The sequence below is a fragment of the Dermacentor andersoni genome, chromosome 2 (assembly GCF_023375885.2).
Source record: "Dermacentor andersoni chromosome 2, qqDerAnde1_hic_scaffold, whole genome shotgun sequence".
Lineage (NCBI taxonomy): Eukaryota > Metazoa > Arthropoda > Arachnida > Ixodida > Ixodidae > Dermacentor > Dermacentor andersoni.
In genome coordinates, this window is record NC_092815.1 from 102249763 (window position 1) to 102272716 (window position 22954).

The 22954-nt window shown below is 42.5% G+C and overlaps 1 protein-coding gene and 1 long non-coding RNA gene across 3 annotated transcripts in view; both read right to left on the reverse strand.

Annotated features, from left to right (window-relative positions):
• LOC126541520 (peroxisomal ATPase PEX1-like) overlaps positions 1–16168 on the reverse strand; it is a 90852-nt gene extending 74684 nt beyond the window's left edge. The window contains exons 1-8 of one of the 2 annotated variants that reach the window (XM_050188313.3): positions 15703–16162; positions 13659–13802; positions 12219–12302; positions 7759–7873; positions 5892–6682; positions 5217–5337; positions 2177–2423; positions 1309–1538 (exon numbers count right to left, since the gene is read on the reverse strand). In XM_050188313.3, the coding sequence (XP_050044270.1) occupies positions 1309–1538; positions 2177–2423; positions 5217–5337; positions 5892–6682; positions 7759–7873; positions 12219–12302; positions 13659–13802; positions 15703–15801 (1831 nt within the window). In that variant the 5' untranslated portion in view covers positions 15802–16162. Of the gene's footprint in view, positions 1–1308; positions 1539–2176; positions 2424–5216; positions 5338–5891; positions 6683–7758; positions 7874–12218; positions 12303–13658; positions 13803–15702 lie in introns of both variants that reach the window. The other variant, XM_055076712.2, reaches the window with a different exon arrangement.
• A 3101-nt stretch (positions 16169–19269) lies between these two features.
• LOC126541526 (uncharacterized) lies at positions 19270–21802 on the reverse strand. Its single transcript, XR_007601668.2, has 2 exons — positions 20725–21802; positions 19270–19378 (listed from the first exon to the last, which is right to left on the reverse strand). It is a non-coding gene; the product is annotated as an uncharacterized lncRNA (long non-coding RNA).
• Positions 21803–22954: the final 1152 nt, after the last annotated feature.

Sequence of the window (22954 nt, forward strand, 5' to 3'; positions counted from 1 at the left end):
ATTTCTCATTCCAGGCAATGAGTGTCACGGATCTCCTCCAGAGAACATTCCGGCCAAAAGAATGGACTAGGCGACAGGTGTACCCACACAGATGCACATTTAATACAACCCACGCGACACAAACACCAGCACACAAACCCAACAAAACTAACAAAATACAAAGGCTATCAGTGCACATGACCCGGTAACACTGCTACTAGCGTTCTACTGTTAGTGGTTGGCGTTTGTGCTCACGTCTGGTTCGGTGCGGATGTGGCGTGGTATGGGTCCTGTAGCCAGCGTCGGAGTGGCGTTCGACGTTCTAGGGCTGGCGTCGCTGGTGGCGTCGTTGGCTGTGTCGTACACGCTCCCGGTCCAAACGCCCGTGGAGGTGTGGCTGATGATGTTGGCGTTAGGGCATTACCCGGAAGAGTGGCAACAGCGCTGGAGATACCCCTGGCGGTAGCAGGTGGTAGCGTCCTCCACGGACTCCCCGGAGCGGGCTCAGGAACGGCAGGAAGTCTGCGGTGTGAAGCCGTAGAACGCGAGCTCACCAGAGCAGTAGCCGGCGTCACTCTCTTTCGGTCGAACCGTCCCTGACCCGCCGAGTCTCCGCTGCTTTGTTCTTCCCCCATGTCTCGCCCTTCCTCGCCCTTTTATAGCCTTCATGTTAGTCCACGTAATCCTTCTCTTCTCCACCAATCATCGCTTTCCATCTCACTGGATACTTCTTCTTCTTCTCTTCTCCACCAATCATCTCTTGTCACCTCACTGAGTATTTCTTCTTTATCTTCTTCAGTCTTCGGTTAACCCACGTCATCCTTAACGCCATCCTCGTCGTCTTCTTGAAGCTATTCTTCGTTTATAATTTTATTTTAGCCTACCTCTTATATGTGACAATGAGCACCACAAACTTAAGATCCAGAATCATTGTTTTTGTGCTACTGATAACAAGAAAATGCACAATGATCAAGCTGTCACTTGCCGCCATTGCATAATCTGATTGCACATTGCATGGTCCAATCACTAAAACTGGGTTTAGCCTGTATATAAGGCAAGCAAAGTACAAGAAAAAACATTACGCAGACCCACAGCCAAAGTCAAGAGCGAAAAAGAAAAGCAACAGGACACAGTTATGGTGTCATTATCAGCACTATCTCATGGTTTTCTTTTGTGCAGGTCATCTTTCTAGGCTCAAAGAACTTTGGTTTGTTGGGCTTGGGAAAGTGTATATATTTGTATCACATCTACCAGCCAGCCTAGTAAAATTTGTAAGTATAGATCCAACGTCAAGAAGTGCCTTGTAAAGAGTTGCCCAGAAATTCTTACCCCGCAGTGAACTGCATTCGATGACGTCAACATGGGCGAATGGAGGGCTCTGAAGCAGACACAAGGCAAGTGATTTGGCAAGCGTAGACTTGCCACTGCCACGCTGGCCCGTGATGAGTAGCACATCTCCCACAAGTTGCTGTTGGCCACACAATTGCACTGCCGTGGGCTGAGCTGTTGTTAGCAACTTCAGCCAGGCCAGACCATTCTCACAGAGCTCCTTCACACCACTGATGCACGACACACACATACACACACAAAAAGAAAAGGCATAGTGAGCACTTTAACACTCCAAAGTTACTAAATACTATAACAAAAGGCCCTTAACCAGGTGTGTCTAAGTTTGGACAGAATATTCATTCATTTTGAGTAAGGGGTGTTTAGTTTGGTTTTATACCATGTACTCATATAACCCAGAGGCAATGTGATTAGCCAATGACATTAGAAAATAAGTTGTTTGCACTAAATGCTTCACTTTGCTATTTCAGTGAAGAAGAGAAGAAACAGGCTTGTTTAAAAACTGGTTCATTGAATTTCTCACATACGAGCATGCCCCAAAATATAGTTGCAGAATTCATCAGTGAAACAGCATTTGCTGCTGCTTACTGCATGCCAAGCAGTTATGTATTACACACACATACATGCACATGAAGAAAAGCACGTGAGCAACACATGTGTTTGCCAGTTAGCTAGTACATCAACTGCTGTGTTTTAAACATGAGGAAAGGCAAAAAGGCTATCTTGCCATTTATGAAAAGGGCCTATTGTATGAAGAAACCCGTAAACAAGCCCAATAGCTTTCACCCGAAGTTCACAATACCTTCATTTTTGTTAGCACAGCACAAGTTCAAGCAGGCGTTTCACTCACCCAAGTTCTTCAAGCCTAGGAGCATGAAGATCCGGGTTGAGAAGGCTAATGTTTGACACGGGGAGCTCCAATGCGCACTTCTTTGAACGTTGAGCTTTGACAGCCTTCCCAAGGGTAACATTTACTGACACTGAATCGCTAAGGAAACAATACTTCATTTCACTTTCATCACTTTGGTGATCATTTACCGCATCTTCAGTGTCACCCCTTTGGTGAGAGAGTTTTATCAGAAAGTCTGTTTGTTCCCCTGCAGAATAAAAAAGAAATACAGCAAATATCAGAGCTATGTAGCTTCGTGCACATGCGGTCTTCCGTAATCTATAGTTTTTGAAGAATCTCAATAGCTCCTTTCATGGTGTGACAAGGTGCCCTTGTGCTCCTGCACTCATCCCTTTCTTGAGTAAGCTGCTTGTGCTGCAATTCAGTGATGTCATGCTCAGTCCATGGACTGAATAAGCAGTTTGGTCTGTAATGTGAACCTGGGTTAACCCAAATCCATCATTTATTGACTGCCAGTCAGCACTGACAATGAGCTGTGTCTGAAAAAAAAAAATTAAATTGTGGGGTTTTACATGCCAAAACCACTTTCTGATTATGAGGCACGCCGTAGTGGGGGACTCCGGGAATTTCGACCACCAGGGGTTCTTTAACGTGCACCTAAATCTAAGTACACGGGTGTTTTCGCATTTCGCCCCCATCGAAATGCGGCCGCCGTGGCCGGAATTCGATCCCGCGACCTCGTGCTCAGCAGCCTAACACCATGTGTCTGAAACTGGCATTGCACTTGTCACCTCAATGATGGGCCTTGCCCTGAAGCTAGCTGATGTGTATGCTGTAATATGTAAAATAATTCTTCCAAGTCAAGAAACGAGGAAAAAAATAAAATGCATTAATCCAGAAATGTAGCAAATGTACAGATCTCTTGCTCTATCAGGCTTACTCCATCACTTGTAAACTATCTGAATGACTTGCAAAACTGCAGTAGTCTTAACAGTTTTGAAGAAGAATGTGCAGCAAGGTCGAAAGGGACAATAATATAACACTGAAAAAGCAAACAAAATCAGCAAGGATATGGCAAATTCTGTCGAAATCTGTGAAGTGGAGGAACAATCATGGAAGGAAAAGTTTGTCATTCACCCCTCCAACTTTTCTTCAATTACGAGGCTTTCTTTCTCAGATAGTCATTTGGGTTTCATTTGTAGCTTTGGCTTTGTCAGGCAGATGATAAATTCTCCTTTTCAAAACCAGTAAGGAATCAAGGAAAACATTTTGTACACTGCTACGTGCAAAAGTAAGTTTCACTATGAAACCACAGACACCGCAACATTAAAGGAGCGCTGCAACACAAATTATGCATGTTCTTTTTATTCCAATTTAGTGTCAAGATCAGAGCATTTAGTATTTTAATTTGCCCCAGAATCAGTTTTCGCATTGACTGCAGCAACCCACACCAATGATTTTTGGCAGTGGATTTGAGGCAGACAGCACGTGACACATAGGTTTACGCTGTTCGTTCTGATTGATTGGACACGAATATCCTACAGTATGCGCATGTAGTGCATGTACCATACGTGTGTGCATATGCCATGAATGTAGTCATGACCTATAAACAAAAGCATGTTTTATGCTTTTTAGAGCTAAAAGAGACCTCACTAGTGTGCTATATAAATAAGAAACGTTTACAACTGACACAAGGTCCAATAGTTTGCAGAGTTTACAGAATGCACGCTCTTCACCTCGCATCATGTTAGGCTAGTCGGGCTTGGTGGCAATTAAGGTCATCCAAAGGCATTTCATTGTACAGGACAATGCATAGTGCTTCATTTATTAGCAATATATTGCATTACGATTCCGTCACATGAAAGAAAGTTATTAGAGAGTTTTAACCTGCCTATATACACATTATATCTTACTGAATACTGGTACACTAGGGACAAACGTGAGCAGCAACACTGGTGGATACCATCCTGCGACAAGGACGTGAAACGGGGCATGCAGCACTAATTGAAACAAGCATGTTCTACCTACTTTCTGGTGCAATCAAATTGGGAGAAAGAATCATCAGCATAGCATACATGTATGTACCAGATTTTCCTTTATTTTTCCCGTTCTGCAAGAACAATGACAAAGCACAAAGGTTCCTTAGGTTGTTGTGATTGAAGAAAGCATCAGAAGCTCTTGCCACCAGTGCTGTGCTAATGTGGACAGTATTAATGTGTGACACACATGGCAACTGTAGCCATAGTAACGACACCCGTCAAAAAAGGCGGCTGCAGGTTGTCACAAGAAGGTCACAATGGGACAACAGCTTCCGCCACTTCAATAAAAGGTGTTTTTTGATTGGAAAGTTACATTTTGTCATTCTTTTTGCATTCACCTTAGGGCTATGCAAGAAACCTGTAGTGGTTAGCGAGCTTGTTCTGGGTAACATCACAGGGCCCCTTCAATGTTGCGAACATTTGCGTTACACTATGAGCTTGCACATATAATAACAGCACACTGCACAAATTCTGCAATAAGAAGCCAGCTACTCTCCCCTACAAAGTCTACTTTTGATGGCTTGCAAGAAAAACAATCATGGCTGATCCACATACACAGATGAACTGGCATCACTTATGTCACTGACTAGCCACAAGACATTAATTCATGCCCCTAACGTGAAACTACTGTTACATGCTCAGCAACACTATCTGTGGCATGGTAGTTAAGCACAGAGGCTTTCCTCCGAACCTTTCTCACATTATGTCCAATTAGCCCTGGTGTATGCACTAGAAATGCAGCTGCTGATTAAAATACATAGTTTGTGTGCCAGAGCTCACTGGAATAGAAATCGTATTGCCAAAAACAATTTCTTTTACAATATGTGGAACATTTCTTAACTATATTAGAGCTGCACACCGCCTCTAGATATTGATAACACTTGTAATGTATCAACTGGAAACCTGTCTGGAACTTCTTCAATATAGCTACACATTCTGAACAACCAGAAAGTAATGTACAGACATACCCCTCTTAACGTTATGTCAGACTTTAAACTCACCATGCTCGCCACATTTCAGCCTCAAAAGACCACCAGATGAAAGCACAAGTGGGTACCCAGAAGCTGAGATGTCCCTACACCATGAGCAGAAGGTACTGGCAATGTTTTCTTCTGTGAATGTCTAAAAAAAGGCAGAAAATAATATTTGCTCCACCAAGCAAAACACCGCTAGAACTTGCAACTAACAATGGTGATATTTAGAGTCCTGAAAACTTAAAGAATATTACTTTATTTATTTTATGTGAATAATCCAATTTTGCAAACCAATAAGCATCAGATGTGCTACACAGATATAGCAGATATCCTGGCCTTCATGTTTTGTGGTTGGTCTTCAAACATTAAATGATAAATAAACAAAGTTGTAGGTGCAGTATTAAAACCGGAGATAGGAACAAGAAAATGTAATTCAAAATATATTAACAATTACATTTAAAGTAGAAATAACCTAAATTGCTCAAATAGTTAAGGTTTTATGCTAATTTGAGAATCATAACTAAAGTCAACAAAGAACCCTGTCCCTGTGTAACCTAAGACAGTATAATGTTAGTAACACATGATAGTGGAGCACTGTTGACCTTAACAATGACATAATGGTTGGCAACTAAGACACACTAATGCAAAAAAAAAATATGCAATAAGCACACCAGCACCTAAAGTGCTGGTGAAATCACTTACCGTATTCCCTATTGGGTGCAGGCTGATTGAGCTCAATGCAACAGGCTGTTCAGAGGTTGACAATGACTGAACCTTCACTTTACTAGCATAGTCCAGTCCCAGCTGCCGTCGAAGAGAATCGGGGACGAGGGCCAAGTCAGAGCCATGTAATGAGTGAAAATCTCTCCATGAAGTAGGAGCTGCAAACACTCTCACAAAGCAAGTTTCACAATCAGGCAAAGCCGTCTGGGCTGCCGGCTTCTGTAAAGCACTTGATTCGTCTTTTGAGTCCAAAGTCACATTTGCCAGTTTCTCTTGCGGCGAGGTGATCTTTGAAATGCTGGCAACAAAAGTCACAGCAGACTGGCTATCACTGCCTAAAGCACATGGGTGAAGTTGTGATCTTGACACAAAAATTGTAGTAGGATGTTCGCGCAGCAGCTTTTCAACATTACGTACAGGTAGTGGCTCTATCATGAAGAACTTGCGCGGAATCACCCTGGCAGTGAAGCAGATGTCGCCACGCCAAGTGAGTGATGATTCGGCGCATTGCTCTGGAGGTAGAGATGGATGTGAATGTCTCGAATGAGGCAACGGAGACATTGCCACTCGGTTGGACAGAACTGAAGACCAAACCCATGAGGGGAAAGCCCCAACAACAGATGCTATGTTGCGCAGGCTATTGCCTTCATTCGAGGCTCTAAGTGGTGAGGTATGACTTGGAGCCACTGTTTGAGATTCGGTGGTTGGGACTACAGACACAGCAGTGTTCCTTATGAGGAGAACAGGCTTACAGTTCGGAACAGCAGACACTGAAAAAGAAGGGTAAGCCTCCTTATCTCTACGATAGTAAACCTAAATGCATGAAATTACACACAGAACAAAGAAAGATAAATAACTTTTCAAGAAGCTGCCCATTCATAATGAAAAATAAAACAATTCCACAGAAGTTAACCCATGAACACTTTTATGTAGCATGTATTGAGCAACAAAAAGCAGTATCGGGACTTTCTCATGTTGCTCTACAATTTTCTCATTGACACCTTTTATCTAATTATAACAATTATGAAGTTGATTAATCAATTAAGAATAGTTATCTAGGTAGGCAGAATGACAAAAACAATCTGAGTATCTCCAAGTGATGACAAACAACATTACCTTGATTTGGTCCAGCTACATGGCATTTGCATATCTCTAAAGTTTGGCTCAAGTTACGTGGGACACCTGGTATAGCGTGTTAGAGAGATTACACTTAGTGAAATGGTGGGTGCATCTTAGAAAATAATTGTAATTGCATGTTACCGCAGGGATAACCTTCATGAATAAAGAGCTTGATGCTTGAGTACTACAAACCAGTCAATATTGCAAGCATCAAAGGCTTTTCTTCATATTTTGGTTCAATTTGTTTGTCCCAATAAGACCTAAAGAGGCCAAATGGTCCTATTAGTCCCAATCAGTCCCACTTGCTTATGAAATGTCAACATAATTGGAAATCTCAATTGCTCTTTTTTTTAATGATAACAGCATTTTAATCAGGTATTTCTGCATAGTAATGAGAAGTGTTTGAATTTCAGCAAGCAGTACAACCTTAGAGCCCATTTCTTGCTAATGTATGCATTTTAGAGCAGAAAGAACAAACCGGAATTAAAGGTGGTCAATATAAATGCCATACTTTATAAAATACTTACTTTACATGTGTGTATGTTTGCAAGTGAACTCCTCAGTATTCATGATAAGTGGCCATAAACAAAGTTTGTTAATATTTCAGCCCAACTTTAAGATTTACTAAAGTCACTAGAGGCACATTTTAACAATTTAAACAAATCCAACCATTTTAAACAATTTATAAAAAACTGCAGCTGAGTAAAAAAAGAAAGTACTGGCTTACCGACATAAACTAAAATTGAGGAGGAAGGTGTTGTCCACATGAGAAATTTCATGCCAGGCCAAACTACTCGAATTTGATTCATCAGATGGCTTTCAAGAAAACCACTGCACTCGACCTAAACAGCAGAAGAACAAAGGTAATAAATGAAACAAGACCACATTTGGAATTCACTTAACAATAATATATAATTTATTTCATGTAGCTAATTCTCAAAAGCATAGATTACTGAGAAAGTTTTGAAAGAATAGCCTGTGCCATGTCCAAAAATGGAATGACCCCAAACACATGCACAAACGGAAAAAGACATCAAACGTGCCTTTTGGCTGCAAGCCTTCAAAAGTGAACAAGATTGTGAAGCAATCAATCATTTTTTATTTTATGTTTTACGTGCAAGGATTGCAAATTCAGTTCCCTACCATGACAGCAGCATTCCAATGGGGCCACAATACAAAAACGTTCTCGTACTGATATTTCTAACACGGATGGAAGCGGCCAAGGAAGTTTTGGTGCAGCTATGGGAGCAGCAAATTTGGCACTTTCAAGCAGGTTTGGAACCTGAATCGTATGTTCTGGAGCAGTAAATATGCATTTTGGAGCAGCTTGGTAAATGTCAATATGAGAGAAATACAGGCATATGAAGAAAACATGTTCTTTATTTGACTTTGCAGAACATTATTAGGTTACTGCAGGTTAATTCTGCAGAAGCCTGCAGGGCAAGCAATATTTTTGACAGGGAAAAATTATCATCCACCCGACTTGCAGCATGAATCTACAAAGGAAGCCCACACACAAGTTTCTCAGAAACAACATTAAATTACATATCGGATGTGCCAACTGTAGGCCAATAAAAAATAACCTAGGGCTTTCCGTGAACAGTGCCCACTCTATGCTGACAGGCCTGTTTTAATAATGCTAGTCAAGATTTTTTTTTTCATTGTGAACAAGCAACAAATATCTAATTTTCATGAACTGACATTTATTACCTTACTTATTCAATAAGGTGCCCATGCAAAGGCTGTGGATTAAACCAGTCAAAAGACAAAGAACAGAGGACACACAATGACTAGACTACCCTGGCACACACAATGACTGGACTAACAACAGTTGTTAGTCCGGTCGTTGTGTGTGCTACGTCTCTTCTCTGTTCTTCGTCTTTTGACTGGTTTATATCTCAAGAATATGCACCAACTGACTCGAATCACAACTCTCCTGCAAAGGTAGTGAAATACACCAAGAAACGACCGACAACAGCATACATAGTAACTTAGGTCTTGTGTGGTCCTTCTTTTTCAAAGAAAGAACAAGAGAAAGGCCTGCTAATTTTTTTTAAAGTCTACGTGACGTGTCCCCACACCAGAAATGTAATTAATCCCAGACGTAAACGTCGTAATCAGTGCATTGCGTATATTACGCGCATGCAAACCTGGGCCACCATCTTGTAATAGTCCACTTTCCGAACCGTTACAAGATATCGCTACTTTATATTAAATAGGGACCGAAGATATGCACCAAAAACTGCTGATGCGGCAAGAAAAAAAGCACTGCCGTTCGTTCCAAGTGCCCCTATTCGACGACGTTTGCGTAAAGATTGATGCAATCTTTGGTCTGCAGAGGCGCTGTCACGGTCAAAGCATTTTATTATTTTTTACCTATTTATTTCATAGGCTTTCTTTTTACTCAAAAAAGGCTTCACGAATCCTAGATTGTTTTGAATGTTGTTATCGGTCATTTGTCAACATCATCCACAATGTTTTCATTAACATTTCATCAAATAGATAAATTTACTAACTTAGCTAATTAAACGTATTCGTGCACAATGAATGAGAAATATTCACAGTGGCCACCATGAACAACAGCCATCAAGGTACAGTGAATGCTGTTCACATAGTGCTCTCAGGTAATTTCTAATTCTTAGTGACCTTCAATCAAGACAGCAGAAAACCGCAGAATAAATGCGAAGTGAGGTACTGGTCAGTATGTGTTTGCCAATATTTTACATCGCTTGCTGAGAAAAAGCTCCAAGATATTTTTGAAAACAGTAACGGGATAAAAATGTTCACTGGCTTTCCGGTATGCGTTATCGACCAATATCTTGAATAAGCTCGATTATTCGGGCTTATTTGTGGTTCTGCCACAGGCGCCACAAGGCCAATGTAAAATGGCAATCTATATTTTGTGCAACAAACAATGGTTTATTAAAATTTTTGGACTCAATCTGGCAACATCATTGCCATGAATGCAATTTCAGAGGTTTATGGTTTTGCCAAGCGTTATATTACGATCACAACTTGGGCATTAAGGGTGACAAAATATGAAACTTTACATCTTTGGCTTGCATACTGCGGCGGCAAGAGACTGATTTTGTGTGGTGTGGCCTGGCAGAAAATAGCGTAGCCTGCGCAAAATTTGAGTGATGATTGCAGTTGCCATTAGATATTTGTGACCAAGAAGTTTCACGAAAGCAAGCATCTGTCGGGGTGCTACACTATCATCCCAGTAACCGGACGTGATGCATGTGCGAAATAGATTTATAATGTCACAAGCACGGCGTTCGCCCACTAATCGGTGCAGATGCACCAGTAGGATGCCAGATCGAATAGCAAAATATATAACGAAACTGGTGGGCTACATGCTGAGCAGACTGTACGATTTTATTCATCCAGCGTGGCTTTCCTTTCCAACTGCCCCATGGAATGAGCGCCAGTTCAAATCATCTTTAGCTGGTCCACATATACGCAAACACATAAAACCTTTATAAAATACTCGTAATGCATTGTATAGCACAAAATGGTTTTCATTTTCTTGTGGCATAGTTACAATTACACCACCAAACACACCAACACTCCAGACACCGACGCTGAAATGAATTGCCTAGGCTTGGATTGCAGGGCTAAGCGCTAGCCAACACATTTCTGTGGCTGTGTAGTTGCCAACACAGACATCCTGCTAAATTTGGCAACTTCATTCAAAATTTGTGTTTTGGCGCAGGCTGGCGCAAGATGGCGCAATTGGCGCAGCACTTCCATCCCTTTCCCAAGCATGCGTTGTTTCACTTTATTCCAGTGATCGCTCTGATGGAATTATCACTGTTATCGCTCTCACACAAGACATGCTTGCTACGTCAGAAATTTCGCAAACGTTGTCACCAATTCGATAGCAAGACGGGCATCCCCAATGAAATTGTATGGCGAACAGTAATAATGCCGCACCAATCATAAATATACTTGACAATCATCAATTGGTTTAGAATGTACGAGGACACATGTATGAATAGCAGTCAGGCTTAAGCACCACAATTTGGTTAGATGAGCTACAACTGGGTTCACCACTATCATAGATCAATTGTTGCTTAGTTTTCTTAGCACCTATTCACCCACTAGAGCTTGACCTTCTATTCACTCTTTCAGGATGCATTTTTGTCTCTTCACCTTCACTAGAGTGTGACAATAGCTCACCAACGTTAAAGAATCCCAGGTAGTCAAATTAACACATAGCCACCGAATACTGCATCCTTTGTCATCACACAGTGGCCCTGTGATGCAAAACTCCATCAACTATTATTGCTACTCAATCCTTTTGTGGGGTAAGCTGCTGTGACCTAACCAACAAGGGTTGCTCCTGAGCTTAATTATGATTAATTACCTTGACTAATACAAAACTACCTTAATGAAATGCACTGTGCATGCATCAACAAAGCAATGTCTCACACTACTGCATTTGTGCAATCTTCTCTCTTCTGTTGTTCCAATCGTTACAATCTCAAATATTTTGCTTCCGTTTCCTTTTTTTTGCTCATTTACAGGCAGCCCAACCACAGTTGGTCAAACAGTTGGCCATTTTTCTACTTAAGCGTGAACTGTTGCTATTACTAGTAAAAAAGAAAATCCCAGTATCGACACAGTTGCAGTTTTCTCACAGGGGATGAGTCACTACAAGCACAAGATCTTATACATATAACCACATACAGTGTATGCAGTTATGCAGTAGCATGACTCATTTTGCTTATTACAAGAGGATATGGGGGCCTGTGGCTTTCTCAGATTCACTTGTAAAATACTTTAGGGCACTGAGACAGCTTCTTTGATTAGTTTACATTCAAGCATATTTTATCTGAAAATGATACTTTGATTTACATTCTCACATTCATTAGTCATTTTTGTTGGTCAAATTTTTAGGTGGCCTGGACTGAGCATTCAATAAGATCCAAAACCCTCATTGAAAAATTACAAAACCAAAGAAAATGTTATCAGCATCATGGCTTAGTGCAAGTACCATTATGCAAGAGAAACAGCCCAATGCAATAGTAAGGACAGATGGAGAAAACAAAAGCTTGTTTCAGCTGCAAGTTAAAGGCCTGTTGAGTTGCCTACTTTCCTCATGACAGTTTCATCTTCTGGTTTTCCTAATACTCGTCCAATGAAAAGGCTTATGACTTCAAACAGCAAAAAAGTAGTGCTTACAAGCTTTTCATAGTCATTAAGACTTGATGTCTGCACTGTGACCTGTTCTGCACGATGGACATTTCCTTTTCTCTTTGCTGTGACCTGCAGGAACGAAGAAAGGTAAAACAGTAGCTGGGCAAGGCTTAAGTGCACTTCTCATATTTGAATCCATTACTAATCAACTAACTACTTTATGCATTTTACAAAGCACTTCCCATCAACTCAACCTATCTTAAGTTACAGAAAAGGACAGCATACATAAATATGATAAATGAACTTCTGATAAATGAAATACCATTAAATAAATTTCTGACATGCAGGTCACCTCTGCAAGAGTTAAGTTGAATTAATAGTCATATAGCTTTGCAAGAAAATCATGTCACGAAGGAAACACATGTAAATCAGGTGACCTGCGCTCTAAACAGAACAGTTTTATGTCAATAAACAGACAAGCCTCAAACTACAAGCATACAAATATGCAAGCCCAGGGTCACCAACTCTCACGTTGTTGAAGTAGGGACAGGGTGGGAGGGGGGATGTGACGACGGACCCTGTCAGTGCTAGGAGCCACCAGTTTGTAGGTGCAACAAAATTAATACATTTTTTTTTAGTCCTACCATGTCATGATTTAAAACAAGAAAGGTGCAGTATAGTTACTTGACTAACAGAGAGACCAATATAGATAGAGGTACTATGAATGGTTAGGACCTACAACATAACTAGAGCCACGAAAAATAAAACTGCCTATGTTTATGACAACACAAGAAAGAGTGTGCACACACGCTGCCAGGCATTCTAAACAGGAAATTTTGTCTACTTATTGTTATTCTGAAGAAAAGAAAGTCTGGACAGCTGGCCGTCCCAGCTTTGTAAAGTCGGGACGCAGGGCATTTACTCAAAAGACACGACTGGCTCACTACTTTCAAGGCAGTAGCCAACCCTACACAAGCCCCAAATACGCTTCAAAGGTTTGGTTGGTGTTATGGTGGTTTTTTTACGTTGCTTACCAAGCTGAGGCCTATTGACACCGAAACTCGACAGGAATAGTGATATAACGTCCCAAGCCCTGTCCAAGATGATACTGCATGGAACTTGACGTATAATATGGGCAATATTGCAAGCCAAGGGGAATGGCAAAAAAAGAAATAAAGAAAGAAAAAAGGAAGAGGAGGAGGAAAGTGCAGCACTACACAGAAACTGTAGCTCAGAGTATGCATGAGCTGTAATAACATCTAAGCTAGAGTGACATGGCCTAGCCCTACAGCCACAACAAAAAGCATCATAGAGAAGAAAGCACAGAAAGATGACCTAACAGATTTAATCCATCGCAGCTGGCCTTGTGCATGAAACAAAGCGCATGAAGTTTTGAACTACAATCACAATTTTTGGAATGTAATTGGAGAAAAAGAAAAAGAAGAATCACGACTCCTGTCAATGGCTGCCTTGCGTTGTTCTCACCTCTTCACCGTCACAAAAACCACACAGTTCAGCAAACTGGGTGCTTATCTCTATGCAATAATCGCATGCTGTTTCATGGTTCCAGGAAACGAAGGCCTTGCATGCTGTTTGAACAGAACTTAACTCGTAGATGACCACCTCGTCCTGAAAACAAACGCAAGAACAAGCCCACTTTTAATACGCATTCTGCATAATACAACTTCAGTGATTTCTGCACATGCTAGGCATTCTAAGGCAATAAGAGTACAGTTTTCTTAGATTAACTCCTCAGTTTAAACAAGCATAAAACTTGTTCTGGCCATGCACACCTAAGCAAATGGTTCTGAAAAACATGTCTTTTCAACAATCTATCAGACAAACAACTGGACTACTCTTTTTTTATGGATTCAATGTAAATTCCACACTTTTGTATTACTGCCAAGAGGCTGAAGTAGTGCTGGCACATACACAACCAATGAGCAACATCATTGCCTCACACACCTCCTAAGATTCAAATTGTTTAACACGGCCCTATGCACTACTCAGTTATGGTTTTAGAAACCATGAGAGTTGGCAAGTATACAAGGTCATTGTACTGAAGCCAAGTTGCTGAGACTCTCTGTTCCTACAATGCAGGGAGAGAGTTGCTAGTAAATGAAGTTAAATAAATAACTATGGCATGCAAATACTTTAATTATACTGCAGATTTATAAAACTGATATTACTTTTAATTACGTTCGTCTTTTAAGCTTTTTATTTCTTTCATACGTTCAACTAGAGAAACACAGGTTCTGTAACATAGCGCAAAATAAATAAGTAAGGCATAAGTGCAAGATTTTGACGCACACGAGTTAGCACAATAATGTGTCTCTAACTTGCGATAAAGTGTCATCACTGCTTTTGCAAGGTACATGTGTTCTTTTTGTGGCTTGAAGTGATAGCCCCAAAGTGCTCGTAGTCTGGTCGCCGTCACTCTGCTGTTCCTACCATTTGTAACAGCCAGCAGCTGTATCTCCAACATTGTTATCATGTGCTGCTACTTGAAAAGAATACATGTCAATTGTATCCTCTCGCGATGAACACTCACTGCTCTGATTCAAATTATTTTTCACGAGCATTTGTAACAGCCAGCAGCTGTATCTCCAACATTGTTATCATGTGCTGCTACTTGAAAAGAATACATGTCAATAGTATCCTCTCGCGATGAACACTCACTGCTCTGATTCAAAACAAATACATAAGGGCAAAGTTCTGACTGGTGTTGCAGAAGTCGCGGGGTGCGGTAGTGCTGAACTTATCGTCACAAGTTGGCGCCTGGACGTCATTATATTTATTGAATCATGTGTTTTTACTAATTGTAGCAACGTGTCATTATTTCGCATTATTGGAGGCACCTCCAGGACACCAAAGGTAGAACCTGAGCTGGTCCGTGGGTTCGGGCTCGCTGCGGGCTGCGCGTGCCAGGGATGTAGTATAAGATCGGCTGTGCCAGACAGCCAATTTTTGATGCGAAGACCCCCTGGCACGTTTTTGCCTCGGCAGTCCCAACCGGACCGCGGAGCAATGAACCGGCCGCCCTGCTTCCAGCTTTTATTCCTCCACTACCCCTTGTGTGTCCTGTAGATCCTGCGCCGCCTGCTTTATTATAACCTCAGGAGCTCCCCTCAGACCTCTTTTTGCCGGTTACATGTGCCCTCCTGGAGCACTGCTTGTGAAAAATACTATCTATCGTCGCGACGAAAAAAAGTGACCCGCGACTTATACAACGCCAGTCAGCACCTTGCCTACATAAGTACACATTATTGTAAAACCTTGCTGTTGTGTTTAACAAGTTCCATAAGTAGCATACAACTTCCTATAGCGCTTTTAAAAAGAAGCAGGACCGAGTGTAATTCATCGCGAGTTAATTATACAGTACCACGGGACGGTTACCTTTAACTAAATTACTCTGACACCTTTAAGCAGCTGTGATCCGACTCTAAGGTTTAACAAATGTAGAACACAATTTGAGAGCCAAAGACAACAACGAATACTACATTATCACATCGCATGTGAAATGACTTACATTGAAAATTGTTGCTTGTCGAGCCCATTCTTTAGGAATACGAATAAAGCACGACGAGAAGCGAGAATACCTTACAGTTGCCACTAGTAGTGCTTCCATATCGTACACCTTGAATACAATTTATTTAAACCAGGTATGAAAGTAACAAAAGAAACGAGTTACAGCCACGTTATCTGCACTTTGCACTTCATACCAGGAAGAAACTCCAGAAAAACATTACGCTGATATCTCATCGCGGCATTGATAGCGCACGCCAGGCTGTTATCTGAAGAAAAACTACAGTAACGTTTGGTAGTGGCAATGGCAAATCATAGCAGTTTTCAGAACAAGTTCAAGATAGAAACTTCGCGGTCTCTACGGCAGTTCGCCACAACTTCGCTAGCTTCGCTCCGATAACATGCTGCCGCATGCTGCCACCAAACGTAAACAATAAATATATGGTCGCAAGTGGATAAATTCTTCAAGGTTCCCTCTGTGAAGCGTAGTTGTTCCCCCTTTGAAGTTGTTCCCCCTTTGAAGCGAAGCAACGGACTGCACTTATTCTGTTTAAAATCTCTGAGGGCATTATTTATTCATTGTTTTATTTTTGTCAATTTTGACGGTGATAATTAATTATGGGATGTTTATAATTATTTATATGTATAGTTAATCAAATAATTTAAAACCACTACTACGAAAAGAAAGGCATACATAGTGCTCAAATCATGGCGTCTATGACATGTTTCAGCCACGACCTACTGAACTCCAGACCTGCACAGATCTCCCTCCTCCAGCACGCCTGGTCTAGTTCGCCCCTTTTGCCGCTAGGGAAAGAACGTACGAGCCGAGTGGCGCTAGTTATAACCTGTTCGCTGTCGTCTGCTTCTGCGATCTGTTCAGCGCTTGTCTTGCCATTTCGGCAGGCACAAAGCGCTTGTATTGGCGATAAATGAATAAATTCACAAATATACAAAAGAAGACATATTTGCGAATGCTTTGCGTTTGAATAGTGAAACTAGAAGAGGAGGAGCGGTGCAAGAAATGTAAACAACGAGCATAGGTAGCCGCTGCAATGCTAGATCGACGGCATAAATTTCCCTTTCCTAGCCTCCTTAAGAGACTGGAAAAATTGTTTTAAAAGATTCATAGGATAATCTAGCTTTTTTTAGTTGGTTACAGACAGCCTAATGTCGTAGATGACATTAGGATTTACTGCTGTGTGCCGTAGTGAAAGGCAGATGATCTGGTAAAAGTAATATAGTAAAAGTATTCACGAGTAAGTCCTCCGCCCGATATGTGCAATAGGCTGATCGATTCTGTTTCAAGGGAAGGTGAGCATATCTTGTTTTTAATATCGTTGGATGTCTAGCTCAGAAGAAAGCTAGCAAAAAATTAAACGATCCCAGTGCCTTAAAACGTGCTGCACTGCAGGACTTAAAAATCGTGTCACGGAACTCTTCAAACTGTAAAGCTAGCTTTTCTGCGTGGTACGGCGGCGTGGTACGGCAGTGAAGCTGTGTACGTAATTCACTTTTTGAACTCGCGACGCATTCACGGACAACATTTAAGAGTTAAAATGAGTGGTAATCGTTCTGTCGTCGAACATTACGGTACGTGGCTTCAAGTTTCTAAAGAGCGCAGAGGCGAATTTTACAACGTGTACAATGAAACTGTTGTCTACGTTGCGAACTGTATACACAATGTGATTTATAATAATCTGCTTGAAAAAGGCAATAGGAGCGGCTATTCAACGCTATTTTAGAGAGCAGCGGACTACACGCTCGGACATTTTTTAGGTTCGGGCAGTCAACTTTTGGAGCCAAGTGACCGATCAAAGCCTTGTGACATCACTGTCACTGTGTTAGCAAAAATCATCAACTATAGAGAAGCAGGTCGTCACAACACAACAGCTGCCGTACTAATTACAACGCCGCACAGCCGCCCACCGCGTAGCAGACGAACAGGTTATAAAAGCGCCACATACGGCCGTCGGTTGAACGAAAGTGGGCGCAAGCTGCTCCCATAGAAGCCGGATATCTGTGCAGGTCTGGAGTTCCAGTAGGTCGTGGTTTCAGCCAATGCCTCCTTTACTAGATGCCTGCCGTGTCGCTAGTCTTCCCATTGGAGCGGAGGTTCCCGTAGTTCAGGGTAGTCGCGGAGAGACGGCGCTCGCAGCCGACCCACTTCCTGTTGCGGAGGAAGTGACGATTACTAGGCTGGCACGCGCTCGACCAATGGCTTGACGAGAGACCGCGGGTCCTACCTCCGGTATCGCAACAGACGCCGCTAAAATCTCGGAGGCAGGGCTACGTAATTTAGGTTTGCAGCGGCCACCGCGGCTAGCGCTCGCAGCCGACCCGGGTTAGGGTGCCTCGATGTCCTCCTCGCCCGCCGCTCCGTTCAGGGTGGAGACATTCTTTGACGGAGCCGGTGCCGCCAGAACCGGTTCGTTCTAGCAACCGCCGCCATGTTCATGCCCGCCGCGCGCGCTGCACGGTGCAGGTGGTAGGACGTTGCTGCGATGAGTTCGCTGGGTGTCGTCGGCACAAAATGCCCGGCTGCTGCGTGCCGTTGTGCAGTAATCACTCAAGGAATGGTTGGCGAATGTTTCAGTTCCCAAGAGATCCAAAAAGAAGAAAGCCGCGGCAACGGGACTTGACGGGCATGTAAGCAAGACGTGTGCAGGAGTGGGCCTACAGTGAATACTGAAATTAAATTTTAATGCATATCGCCAGAATTCAAAAACTTTCGTCTCATTTGTGTTACTCTTTCAATATAGTTTTCATTCATGTGTTTATTCTTACTTTGCAGTGCGTGCTGATTTTTCACCTTGTGTCTGTGCAAGTTTTCCGCTTTTTTTCTCAACTTATCGAGCTGAGCAGCAAGCTGACCCAGGTGAAAATGTTTTTACTTCCAGCTGGATTATGGAACTGGAAATTTCACCCAGCTGGATACTTTTCTAGCTGGGAAGGCAGCTGGAAAAAATCCAGCTGGGTGAAATTTCCGGTTCCATAATCCAGCTGGAATATATCCCAACTGGAACGTCTTCCAGCTGGATCCAGCTGCAAGAAATGCCAGCTGTAATTCAGCTGGAAGAGGTTCCAGCTGGATCCAGCTGCAAGAAATGCCAGCTGTAATTCAGCTGGAAGAGGTTCCAGCTAGAATCTCCAGCCCGGACTTTGCGTCTATAGTTCACGAGGGTTGCGATGTGGGCTTGCTGGTAATGCATCTTCAAGGGGAGTATGTTAGCGCGATTCAGACGGGACAAGAGAAGACACAAAGGGACACACACAGCGCTGTGTGTGTCCCTTTGTGTCTTCTCTTGTCCCGTCTTTGAATCGCGCTACCATACTCCCCTTGAAGTTGCGCCTATAGACTCGCAGTCCGGGCTGGCACACAGCACTGGTCGCCATGGTGTTGAGCCATGCCCAGGTGAAATCCCAGGGTGTAACCTCGCATCAAGCAGGATACAAACTGGCTAGAACTCGCATGGATCAGCTTGCTGTCGCAAGTCACAGTTAGTTCCTAATGTGACTGGCCACAGGACCAACTGGTCCGGTGAAAATACATGCAGGCAAAACAGCATGGTGCTGAAACTTGAAACCCTTTATTTGAACACTTGCAGCAAGGATTGTGAAAGCATATCTTGCAGCTCCCCAAGGTGTGAAATGCACTTGCACATCGCCTTGTACACCATCTGAAAGAAATATTTAGGCATAGTGAGTGAAATTTAAAACAATCATGACTTCAATCCACTCAGTTCTAGTAAACAGTGAGCTTTACCAAAATCACGTGGATTGTATCAACAGCCTTTGGACAGTGCCACAGTGTACCTTCATCACAGCCCCTTTTACAGTTTATGTGGCGCAAGGCCTCAACCTGAGCTCTCACGAGGCTCTCAACCTGAGCTGCAGGAGCTATGCAATGATTGTTAAATAGTTTAGCGCCATTGAGTGTTGCTTTAGTGTAAATAGAATTCAAATGAGCTCATTTGTATTTTGAACTTGGTGTGTGATGTAACTCAGGCTCCCAAGAAGCATTCTTCTGCTGAATAACACAAGAGCTTGAGGGCCAGTCTTTAATGTTATTGCTGTTTTGCACCAATTCAAAAGCCTGCCATTCGAGGCTACGTGTTTGCGAGCACGCACTTGCAGTGAAAGCACAGCATAAATGTGCTTCTATTGCGTTGGGCAGATTGACATATACGCACTAGTATTTAATAGACGTTTGTGCAACATTGGGCACAAACACTGCACGGCACTATATTCAAATGGGCTATTGGAGACAAAAGGGGCTTACGCAAACTGGCAAGCACTTCACATATGCTGCGTGATAATTTTTAAGTTTTATGCAATTTTTAACAAATCGCCTGTTGAAGATACCGTAATTCTAGTCCTTCAGCTGGGTCCTTCAGAGGAGATTACCTGCACGAAAAATCGAAACACATATTGAACTAATTTTAAAAAATTCAATAATTAACTTCCTAATTTATTACATTACGGCACATGTCGCAATCTACGAATTGTAGCCATTGAGATTGCCAGGCGTATCCACTTGGACTTACTCTCCAGAATGACACCAGTTGAAAATATGTGTCATGAAACTCTCCGTAAAATTTGGTCTACTTACTTTTTTAACAAAACGCCCATTTATTTCGCCTCGCACTTCAGAAAATTATATATCGAAACTGGCGTAATTCTGGAAATTCATTTAAAGTGGATGCATCTTGCAAACTCACAGGCTACAATTCGTTAATTTCAATATGTGCAGCAAGGTTAATTTGTCAATTTTTGCTAATTACTTGAAGATGTCTTTCGAGTTCGCCTGCTAATAATGTCCACCTCTTCGAATAATTCAGCTCAGCGACAAGAATTATGATATCTGCCACAGGCCATTTCTACAAATTCCGCAAAACACAAAAATGATCAACCTGTGTACATCACATACAGCAGGGACCTATGACATCATGCTCAAGCGTGCCAACATTCAAAATAAAAACAAACATTAACTTACGCTCAAAACATAAGCAAGTGAAATAATTACCTCCAAATTGTAGAATCCGGGCTGGAGAAAACGGTGCTCTTCGATCCGCACTGGTGAATCACAACACCACAAAGTACAGCAATAACAACCGTTGATGCCCGCTTGCCTGTACTTGTAACGCCGTCCAGAGAAGAAACTGTCCAAAAATATTTACTTCATGCGCAAGATCATGCAGGTTCCTCACAAAAACTTGATCACACGCACACCCGAGAGACTCTCGTTGTCTCACAAAATTGCCTCGCCGTGACAGATTCCGCCATGTGCTGTACGAAACTAGGGCCACTGTGGCGTCGTCATATTTTTTATATTCGGGCTGCATCTGTAATGCTGCTGTTTGCTGCGAATAAAAATCCGAGCTTTTCCGAGAAATGCTTATATTGCAATACCAGGCTATTATTTTATTATTAGTGTCAAAAGAGCACACCAAGAAAAGATACGAGACTAAAGCTACTAAGCATTCAACAAAAATGGCGGCGATTGTAGCGGTGTCGTTCAGCATTCGTGAAGGAAGGAAAAGATAGGAGCAGCGGTCATTGCAGCCTGATAACTGCTGAAGGTGCCACATGTTAAGGCTCTTTTTTGTTAGGGAAGGAATTGCTATGCTGTAAACACTAGCCGTTTGCGCAACGGCTCATCATGACCAATCGGGCAAGCTCCTCGCTAGACGACGTCGACAGTGTAGCAAGATAACACAGTGTCGATCAAGAGCGCGTCGCTTTTGTCTACTACAAGTAAGGTTCAATAAAAGTGGCAGTTTTCCTGGAGATATATTTTTTGGCAACTCCTACTTTCGATTGCAATCGATCCCGATCGAGCCCGATCGCGATCAAAGGTACCCTGAGTGACGAGCATTTCCATGCAGTTCATGCAATTAATTACGATTGTTGTCACAACACAAACGAATAAAAATATTTTTTTTTTTTGCTGCTGCTGCAAGAGTAAAAGCTCTTCGTTCTGATACAAACACCACCTAGGGCTAAATATGGACATGTTGCAGATACAAAAAATGTCAATGCAAGTGGGAAGCTCCACTTTCCAGTCGATAGATTCTACTTCCGGCTGGAAAATGCTCCAGTTGTTTCCAGTTGGAAGCGCTGTTTCCAGCTAAAAAATGCTGTATCCAGTTGTTTCCAGCTGAAGCTGGAAAACTTCCAGCTGGAAGTGCTGCTTCTAGCTGGAAAACTAGCTGAGGTGGATTCCACTTCAAGCTGGAAAGTGCCATTTCCAGCTGGCTCTGGAAAATTTCCATCTGGAAGGGCTGATTCCAGTTGGAAACCTGGCTGGGAAGACCATTTCCAGCTAGAAATTCAGAGCCCATTTTCATGTGGGGACATTCTAATTTATTTTGTTCAAGTTAATTCAAGGCTTCCTTGTACTTTCTGGTCGTTGGTCTGAGATCTACGAAAGACCTGTGGCAACTGACACCTCCTGACAGCTGACATAATAAATACCTGCATGGCGACGCAATTGTCGTGACCGAAATCACGTATCTACTCGTCACTTATTGACCTCTTTTCTTTACCACCGGCATCTTCTTATGCAATAGGAATTTCCAGGGCTGCATACCAACATGTTCACAAGCAACACAGGTTCACGGCGTAACTCTTCGCGAAGAACAGAAATGCTGGCAGCGTAGCAATTTTTGCATTCCTCTATGAACGCTTGTGTTAAACGCATCATTTCCCACTGTGAAACAAAGTGATTGCCGCGCAACTTAATTTCTGTATTTACAGTTCGTAAACAAAACACGCCAGGCTGCTGATCAGTGGTTGCAACGCGTTTTACGACGGTACTTCCAGACGACAGCATTAAAACGACAATAAATAGAAACAGGAAGTTGAGCTGGCATAAAAGAGGGGCCTTAGGGAATGCGCACATACTTTTTCGGTGCAGAAATATTTCTTAATAGTAGGGAAATTCGTAATCGAAGTAATGAAAAAAGCACACTGCTTTCGTCAAACCGCTCATCCACACGCGCGCCAAAAACGCGCCGCTCGCAGCGGGCAAGAACATGGCGGACGCCGTAGCAGACGACGCACTTGTCTCCACCCTAACCCGGGTTGACCCGGGTGGGGAAGAGTAAAGAGGAGAGGGGCAGGAACCAGCTTCTCGGCTCACGCGGCAGGCATCTAGTAAAGGAGGCATTGTTTCAGCCTAAATTACTTTGTGTGCGTGGAGTCAGCAAAAGCACAGCATTTGAGATTGCTTTTTGTTACCCAGGAAGAGCCGT